This window comes from Castanea sativa, chromosome 5 (assembly GCF_040712315.1).
Source record: "Castanea sativa cultivar Marrone di Chiusa Pesio chromosome 5, ASM4071231v1".
NCBI classification, from domain to species: Eukaryota; Viridiplantae; Streptophyta; class Magnoliopsida; order Fagales; family Fagaceae; genus Castanea; species Castanea sativa.
Genome location: NC_134017.1, coordinates 55,884,255 through 55,894,540, shown reverse-complemented (window position 1 = coordinate 55,894,540; position 10,286 = coordinate 55,884,255). Strand labels below are relative to the sequence as shown.

Sequence of the window (10,286 nt, the reverse complement as noted above, 5' to 3'; positions counted from 1 at the left end):
TGCCTAAGAAAGAAGAAGAAAAACTTTTTTTTTTTGGCCCTGGGTAAAGACAAACCTAGTTAGATAGATATGGCTTTGTTCAAAATTGCTTGTGTTTTTGGTAAATTTGTTTTAGTTGCTGGTTGATTTTCGTTCAGATCTAGTCCAAATCTCAGTTTGAGGTTTTTTTTTTTTTGTGTTTGGTTAGCAAGAAATTGTAAGAAAATTTGGGATTGATCTTTCATTTTTGCTTTTCTATATTTTCAATACATAAATACATAAATAAATTGGTTTTCGTTATTTTTTTCAATTTAAATGCTTGCATGGAATTTTTTAATGTTTATTAAAAATTTGAATAATATTTTATAAGCCAAGTAGGCGTGAAATGTGCCAACTATGCACATTGTTAGCCACGTAACCATTTTCCGTTAGTGAGTTGGCCGTAAGGACCAAATTAACTATAGGTTAAAAATAACAGAAACTAAATTGACTGCTACCAAAATATATGGACTAAATTGACCACGACCTCAAAATGTAGGGACCAAAATAGTGTTGCTACCATTATCTTAAACATTTTTTTTTTATGTGTGTGTGTTGGAGGGGGTGGGGGGAAGGAGGAGGAAGGGGGTGTTGCTCCCCTTAAATGATAAATAGGGGTTAGCTATTCACAAGCTTGTGCCCCACTAATGACAAATAGGGGTTACGTATTCACAAGTTTGTGCCCTATTAAATTTAAGTATATTTGGGTCTTTGTTTTCAAACTTTCCCTTTAATAGATGTCATGTTTTTATTATTATTTTCAAACTTCCATATCTTGGAAGGATCTCCACCCTTCATGGTAATAAATATTAATGCATTTTTTCTTTACCAAGTTAATGTCTGACCGTGATTAGGCAATTATTTTTGGGGCTTTTTCATTAGTTTAGTGATTGACATTAATGAGAGAAATTAAATCCAATAAATATGAACATTTAAAAATTAATGCTGTAGTGCAGTACTTTGGGGATGAATATACAATACTCCCGGAATATCATAAATGCCACTAATTAAATTCATGATGGGACTCACAAGTCATGTGAGAGGAAAGAGTATTCATTTATGGTACTTCCGAAGTATACAATAATTTTTCGTACTTTGGGGGGGGGGGGGGGGGACAAATAAGTAAATGAATGACAATATATCCAATGAATGTAGGGAATTAATTTTGGAAAAAGGGGCGAGGGAGTTTTTCATGGATGTAAATTTAAATTGTTTGATTTTCTCATTAATTAATGAATTTAGGTTTGACTTGTTCGTGTGGATTCTAGTAAGCTCAATTGGTAAAGTCTTTGATGGTTGAATAAAAGATCTTGGGTTCAATCCCTGCTTACACTAAAACCCAATTGGCATCTTATCTTAATTTACTTCAAATAAGAGATCTTGGGTTCAATTCTAAATTTTTAACTCGATTTCATCTCTTTATCATTTTTATCTTATTTTATTTAAATTTTTGTATATTTGGGCCTTTGTTTTAGAAATTTCTCTTTAGGAGATATGTCTTTATTATTATTTTCAAACTTCCATGTCTTGGAAGGATCTCCTCTCTTTATGGTAATAAATATGAATGCATTTTTTTCTTCATCAAGTTAATGCCCTATCCTGATTAGGCAATATTTTTTTGGGCTATTTTACCAATTTAGTGATTGACATTAATCAGATAAATTAAATCCAAAAATTATGAGCGTTTAGAAATTAACGCTAGAGTGCAAGACTTGGGGGGGGGGGGGGGGAAGGGGGGACCATTTCATAAAGGGGAGGAGTTAGGGGTGGGTGCAAACTTGTAAATACAAGAAAAATACTTAAATAGTCCCGATTTAATTCTCAGGACCATTTCATGAAGAAGGGGAGTTAGGGGTGGGGGCGCAAACTTGTAAATACAAGAATATCTAAGTATTTTTCTTGTATTTACAAGTTTGTGCCCTACCCCTAGTAGGGCTTCGGGACTATTTAAGTTTTTTCCTGTATTCAATTAAGTTTTGTAACTTCACTTTTACTCAATTCAAGGGCAATTCTTAAAATAGTTCTAAAGTAGTGCTACAGACTCTCACATAAGGGGTGGGCCCCATAGTGAGTTCTACTTATAGGGCCCATCCCCTATGTGAGAGGCCGAAGCACTAAAACAATTTAATTCTCAAGACCATTTCATGAAGGAGAGGAGCTAGGGGTGGGGCTTAAACTTGTGAATATAAGGAAAAAACTATCGTGCTGGAGCACTAGGGAGGAGTTAGAGGTGGGGCTTCGAAACTATTGAAGTTTTTTTTTCTATATTCACCAGTTTGTGTACCACCTCTAGCTCCTCCTCCCCTTCATGAAATGGTTTAGAGAATTAAATTGAATTAGACAGGGGCGGTTTGATGCAGTTGAAGGCCTAAGGCGAAAATTGATTATCTTGTTTTAAATGCAAAATTACTACTAATTAACATGAACTACGTAGAATTTTTTTTTGTTTTTAGACCAAAAAAATTGACAAAATTTTCATACTTGTTGATGTGGTAGATTGATAGTGGTAAGTAAAAGAGTAGTGTTAGTGGTAGACTTAAATGAGAACTAGTAAAAGTTTGCTAACTAAACTCATATTATTATTCTTTTTTTTTTAGAAGTACAACATTAACGATATTTTTTACAACAAATTCTAGGTTTTAAGTTGTTTTTTGTTTTCTATTTGAAAATATCACTATAATTATTTTTTTTTTGCTATCAATAACAGGCTGTAACAACCTGTAACTTGGCATTAGTTGTAAAAGTGTTGTGAAAATATTGTGAACGTTGCATTTTTCTCTATTCTTTTTTTCATTTAGTAAAAAAAAAATTATTTTATATATTGATTATAAATAACTCTATTGGGTAAAATTTGGGGGCCTTTTTTTACTTGGGGCCTTAGGCGACCGCATCTCTTGCTCCACTGTTCAGTCGCCCTGTTTAGACTTCCTAGTCCTCTCTTTTCTTTATTTAGTCCCTTATTCTCCTTCATTATATCTCAATCAACCACTTCTAATTCTATACTTTTTCTCTCCTTATCATAGAGCAGTCGGTTAAGAAAAACACCAACACTCAAACATGGAATTCCATATCTCGAACATGGATAGCCTCAAGTTTGATCATGATCATGAAAACAATTCTCACATCATCACTAACCCTCTAGACCCACAAGAATTTAGGAGGCATGGCCACTTGATCGTAGACTTCATTGCAAATTATTACCAAAACATAGAAAAGTACCAAGTCCTAAGCCAAGTTAAGTCAGGTTACCTTCGAAAACTCTTGCCAGAATCTGCCCCCTACCATGCTGAACCAATTGAAACCATCCTCCAAGATGTGCAAAAATATATTATGCCTGGGATCACACATTGGCAGAGTCCTAATTACTTTGCCTACTTCCCTTCAAGTGGTAGCGTTGCTGGTTTTCTTGGAGAAATGCTTAGCACTGGCTTTAATGCAGTTGGGTTCAATTGGATGTCATCACCTACAGCAACTGAACTAGAGTGCATTGTCATGGATTGGCTTGGAGAAATGCTTAAACTACCCAAGTCTTTCCTTTTCTCTAGCAATGGTGGGGGTGTATTGCAGGGGACTACTTGTGAGGCAATTTTGTGTACACTAACTGCAACGAGGGATCAAATGCTAAGCCAATTTGGGAGAGATAAGATAGGCAATTTGGTGGTTTATGGGTCCAACCAGACTCATAGTGTACTTCAAAAGGCAGCTCAAATTACTGGAATCTACCCAAAGAATTTCAAAGTCATTAAGACTACAAAGTCAACATTATATGGGTTATGCCCAAACTCTCTGAGAGCTACAATTCAATCAGATGTTCAAGTTGGGCTAGTACCTTTGTTTCTATGTGCCACAGTGGGGACAACTTCAACAAATGCCATTGATCCTATTAGAAATACTAAATAATTGTATTGTATTTCTCACAGAAAGAATATACATGAATGTCTTTATATAGGAGGCATATGAGTGCAGTACAAGTAAATGTGAGTGTAGTACAAGAATGTGTGCTATACAAGTAAACTAGTTGGGCCTAAAGCCTACAACATTATACATGTTAACAGCCCCCCTCAAACTTAAGGTGGATGTGCGACCAACTTGAGGTTGTCAACCAAAGTACGAAGGTGTCCCTTAGGATGTGACTTGGTGAAGATATCTGCAAGTTGATTTGTAGAGGAGACTGAGATTAGCTTGAAAGCACCATGGACAAGATGATAGTGGATAAAATGACAATCGATCTCGATATGTGTAGTCCATTCATAGAAGATATCATTGTGAGCAATATGAATGGCACTCTTGTTGTCATAATAAAGAGGAGTAGCAGAGGATGTAGACACACCTAAGTCTTTGAGAAGCCATCATAGCCAAAGAAGCTCAGATGCGGTATCAGCAAAGGCACGATATTCTGCTTCAATACTGGAACGGGCCACATGAGTTTGTTTCTTGCTTCGCCAAGAAATCAGAGAAGAACCAAAAAGAAAGAAATAACTAGTGGTGGACCTATGATCAGTGGGATCTCCTGCCTAATCAGCATCAGAAAATGCACGGAGAACAAGAGGAGACTGAGCAGACTAGAAAAGACCATGGAAGAGAGTGCCCTTTAGGTACCGAAGAATGCGCAAAACAGCAGCATAGTGAGTCGATCGTGGAGTAGCCAGATATTAGCTCACCTGGTGAACAGCATAGGAAATTTCTGGACGAGTAACAGTGAGATAAACTAGGCTGTCAACTAAGTGTCTGTAAAGAGAGGGATTAAACAATGGTTTCCCCCCTAAGGGAGTCAGATGCGCATTAAGCTCAACTGGAGTGTCAACAGTCTTGCTATCAGTGAGTCCAGCTCTAGACAAGAGTTCAGAGGCATACTTGGCTTGAGTAATGTAAAGCCCATATGTAGAATGAGTGATTTCAAGACCTAAGAAGTAGCTGAGATGTCCAAGATCTTTCATCTCAAACTGTTGACTGAGAAAATCCTTGAGTTCTTGAATGCCACTAAGGTCATCACCAGTTATGATCATATCATCCACATACAGGAGAAGTAAAATAGTGTCTTTGTCAATGCGACAAAGAAATAAGGCAGAATCATAATGACTGGCCATGTAACCCAAGCGAGAGATGGTAGAGCTGAATTTGGCAAACCAAGCTCGTGGAGCTAGTTTAAGGCCATAAAGTAGTCGAAGGTGACAAACCTTGTTTGATTCAACAGAGAGACCAGGAGAAGGTTGCATATAAACTTCTTCACTTAAATTTCCATTAAGGAATGCATTTTTGACATCCATCTGGAAAAGATCCCATTTACTGGCAGCAGCAACAACTAAGAGGGCACGAACAGATGAGATACGAGCAACCGAAGTAAAGGTCTCTTCATAATCAATCCCATACTCCTGTGTAAAACCTTTTGCCACAAGACGAGCTTTGTAGCGCTCAATGGACCCATCAAAGAGAGTTCTAATCTTGTAGATCCACTTACAACCAACCACAGATTTCCCAAGGGGGGAGAGTGACCAAGTCCCAAGTATGATTTTTAGATAATGCATCAAGTTCCTCTTTCATTGCAATCTGCCATAAAGGGTCAGTGGAAGCCTCACGATAGGTGTAAGGCTCGTGCAGTGTAGCAAGGACAGTGTAACAATGATAGTCAAGTAAATGTGTAGGAATTGACCTTACCCGAGTTGAGTGACGAGGTGGAATGTCTTGTGCATGATCTTTAAGCAGAGCAGGAGTAGGGGACCCAAGATCAGGAGTAGGGGACCCAAGATCAGGGTTGGGTAGCTTGTCTTCGACCTGTTCATCTTCCACCTATTCATTAAAGGGGGAACTAGGAAAGGGATCAAGGATATCTAGAGGGTGGACAGAAAAGTCTACAGGAGGATCAAGAGCAGCTACAGAAGGATTAAAAGCAGCTATAGGAGGGTCAGGAGCAGCTACAGAAGGAATATGTGTCTCATCTGGAAATAGATCTAAGACAGAAGTGGAAGATAGAGAAGCACGGAGACGATGAGAAACAGGATCATAACACCGATACCCCTTTTGAGTTTCGTCATAGCCAAGAAAACAGCAAAGTCTTGACCTAGGCTCAAGTTTGTTATGCTCATGTGGCTGAAGAAGAACGAAACAAGCAGAGCCGAATAAGCGAAAGTGGTGATAGTCTGGAGGTGACCCAAAAAGGCGCTCATATGGAGTTTGATTTTGGATGACAGGACTAGGAATGCGATTAATAGCATGAACAGCATGAAGAGCAACTTCGCCCCAAAAAGGAGCAGGAACTTTGGCGAAGAGAAGGAGAGCACGAACAGTGTCAAGAATATGACAAAGTTTTCGTTCAGCTCTACCATTTTGCTGAGAGGTACCTGGACAAGTTAGTTGATGAACAGTGCCATAGGAATGCAAAACGGCTTGGAAAGCATATTGAGTGTACTCAAAAGCATTATCAGATCGAAAAATTTTGATACGTTTGGAAAATTGAGTTTCAAACATTTTTGCAAAATTTGAATATACTTGCAATAATTCAGAACGATATTTCATGTTAAAAATCCAACTATAGCGAGAGTAATCATCAACAAAGACAACAAAATATCGAGATCCACCAATACTAGAGACAGAGGAAGGTCCCCAAACATCAGAATGAATAAGGTCAAAGATATCAGTGGATATTGATTCACTAGTATTGAAAGGCAAAGCTGGTTGTTTTCCTAACTGACATGAAACACAATCAAAATTTTCTGTAGACACTGAACCTAACAAACCTCTAGAAGCCAATTTTTGTACACGAGAAAAAGATGCGTGACCAAGACGAGCATGCCAAAGTGCAAGAAAAGGAATAGAAGAAACTACAGCAGCTGCGGCAATGGAAGCAAGAGCAACAAGTGGAAGACGAATGTTGTCCATGGGAAACATACACCCAACTCTGGGACCGGTCCCTAGCTCTTATCCCGTCCTTAGATCCTGCACAATACACCCAGAATAATCAAATATAATTCAATAACCCAACTCAGCTAATTGTCCCACAGAAAACAAATTGTACGAAAGGTCAGGAACATTAAAGACCCCAAAAACTGAGAGGTTGGAGGTTGAAACGGAACCTATATTATGACTAGACATTATGGAATCATTTGCTGTGTGAATAGTAAGAGGGTGTGGTGCAGGTTTAAGTTCAGAAAATAAGGACGAGTGAGGTGTCATGTGATTGCAACAAGTAGAATCCATAAGCCAAGAGGAAGGAGACATACCGGATAAAGCTGAGAGAGAAAAGGAATAAGATGCATTACCAACCATACGAACGACATTGGTGATGATGTTTTTAAGGTCATCTGTGGACAAGGTGAAAGTGCGACCTGAAGACTTAAACTGTGCAGAGATGGGAGCCATTGGTTGGACACTCTCAGCGTTAGCAATAATGGCAGTAGAAATTGAAACAGCTGATTTATTGTACTGATAGCAAGTCTCAATATTATGGCTAAAACGTTTGCAAAAATTGCAAAAACGTTTGCTGGATTGTCGGCGACGATTGTTGCAAAAGGAAGAAGATCTGTCCTTATTCTTCATTTAGAAGCAAAATATGCAAAAATGGATTGTAAAAATGAAATCTACGCGAAAAACTGGGTAAGGAGCACCTGGACTACAAAAAAGTCAACCTTAGAGAAAAGTCAATGGTCAAAGTCAACCTTCAAGTCAAAGTCAACGCGGGTCAACGATGACGTGGCGGGTGACGTCAGTGGTACGGATGGACGATGATGTCAATGATGACATGGCAGTGATGACGTCACCTAGGACTGACGTCAGCAGGTGCAGACTGGCGCGTGGCAACGCGTGAAGAAGGATGTCGGCGCGTGGCAGCGCGTAGTAGCGCGTGGGCGCGTGATCTTCAGTGCAGCATCTTTGAGCAGCGCATGAGGGCGCGTGCGGGCTCCGATGGCTTCACGGCTTCCACTAAGGTGTAGATCGGTGCAAGACGATCTCAGTGGTACCTGAATAAAATTGATTGGAGCAAGAGTCGCGGTGGTGTGGAAAGAGGCAGTGGTCTTTGCAGTGTGAAACTCCTTAACGATGGCTACTATAGGTCCGGAACCCAAGGATGATGTCTGGAAGACATCGGAGGTTCAATGGCGATAGGCTGCGGTAGTTTTTGTAACGGCAGAAGCGATGTTGAGGATAGAGTAACACCAATAAAAGACAAGACTACTAAGAAAAAGGTCAGAGCAGTGGCTCTGATACCATGTTAGAAATACTGAGTAATTGTATTGTATTTCTCACTGAAATAATATACATGAGTGCCTTTATATAGGAAGCATATGAATGCAGTACAAGTAAATATGAGTGTAGTACAAGAATGTGTGCTATACAAGTAAACTAGTTGGGCCTAAAGCCCACAACATTATACATGTTAACAGATCCAATAGGGCCATTATGTGAAGTAGCGAAAGATTTTGGCATATGGGTCCACATTGATGCTGCGTATGCCGGAAGTGCTTTCATTTGCCCAGAGTTTCGGCATTTCATTGATGGGATTGAGGGTACAAACTCATTTTCTTTGAATGCACATAAATGGTTCTTTACAACTTTGGATTGTTGTTGCCTTTGGGTGAAGGATCCAAGCGCCTTGATAAAATCGCTCTCAACTAATGCTGAGTTTTTGAGAAACAAGGCCAGTGATTCAAAACAAGTAGTGGACTACAAAGACTGGCAAATAACCCTAAGCCGAAGATTCCAAGCCATGAAACTGTGGCTTGTGCATAGAAACTATGGGGTGGCAAACCTTAGGAACCTATTAAGAAGACATGTGAAAATGGCCAAGCTTTTTGAAGAACTTGTAGGCCTCGACAGTCAGTTTGAGATTATAGCCCCTAGAAACTTTGCTTTGGTCTGCTTTAGGGTTTTGCCTTCGCCAAAAGGTATGGATGGAAATGAGAAAGGTGAGGCTAAACAAGTGGAACGTGCAAATGAGCTAAACAAGAAGCTGCTTGAGTCAATCAATGGGTCAAGCAAAGTGTACATGTCTCCTACTGTGGTTGATGAAGCATACATTATTCGGTGTGCCATAGGTGCGACACTGACAGAGGAAAGACATGTGACCATGGCTTGGAAGATTATTCAAGAGCATGCAGATACTTTACTCAGCAAATACTAATTATGCATATATATATGAAAAACCTGTATGTCCTAAGTTTTCTTTAGTGCAACACTACAATACGTGATTTTCATTTGTGCGTACCCAAATACGGTTAGTGGGCCTAAGAGTTATTTGAGCTCACAATCTATTTGTATGGTGGGCTTTTGGATTTCCTTCTATGGGTGATGATGTGCTCGGCTTGCCCACTCCTATAGCTGACCTCTTACTCTGATACTTTCCTTTCTTTTCCTAGGCGATGACTCTTTAGTTCTGCCAATTTTTTCCCATAATTTCCAACCCTTTCAACTGAGTTCCCCTTGCCTATTTACAGCGAAAATTAGTGGGGTGATCATCATCATTCCCCTGTTGGGTGGAATGAAAGGTCCAATACCTTATCCCCTAGGTATAGGTTTAATGGTGAGTGGGGAAGGTGGCATTGGCATTGGAACTGGCACCACCGTTGGATTTGATGCTCGGCAGGGGCGTTCCCTAGGCAATGGAAGGGAGGTCCAATACTGTTTTGCCTAAGTAGATGTTTGGTGATGGGAGGGAGAAAACGATAGTGGCATTAGGACCAGCCCCGCTCATAAGTTATGTGCTCGGCAGGAGCACGCCACAGGCTACTCCGTGCGCTCCGAGCTCAAAACTGCTCGAACGGCATATGCGTTACCATGTGTGATCAGTGCAGGGCTCTTATACGTGTTAGTCTTCATGGGCCTCAGGTTGATTGGGCTTGACGAGGGGTAAGGCCCGTACAATAGCCCCCCCTTAATTCATGCTCTGCTTTCAGGTGATGAATCAAGGATCCCAGGCAAGTCGTGGTAATGGCTTCCCGCGGACGCGTACTCTCTACACACGGCCAGGGCGATCATCATAGAAGATTTCTTGAAAATGGCGTTGTATTAGGTCGTCACGTCAGTAATTATTATTTGGTAGTTGGTGAACCGTCCGACGGTTTGTGAACCGTCTGTCGGTTCTTAAATTGTGCCCATGCGTGTGGGGAAGTTATCCAAGAAAGGGATTTGGGAGGGTTTTCCTGCTCCTGGCCTCATTAAATGCCTCAGAGTCCTATAAATAGCCCATTCTGGGCTCCTCTTACACTTTTTGCGTTCCTTTCACTCCTATTCCTTCCCTTGCCGAGCATCCCTCTCTTACACAAAACTTCTTCTTC

At 40.1% G+C, this 10,286-nt stretch overlaps 1 protein-coding gene across 1 annotated transcript; it reads left to right on the top strand.

The window, feature by feature from the left end:
• Window positions 1-3,096: 3,096 nt before the first annotated feature.
• On the top strand, window positions 3,097-9,133 carry LOC142633926 (tyrosine decarboxylase-like). Its single transcript, XM_075808187.1, has 2 exons — window positions 3,097-3,893; window positions 8,395-9,133. The coding sequence occupies exons 1-2, from the start codon at window positions 3,097-3,099 to the stop codon at window positions 9,131-9,133; spliced, it is 1,536 nt and encodes a 511-aa protein (XP_075664302.1).
• Window positions 9,134-10,286: the final 1,153 nt, after the last annotated feature.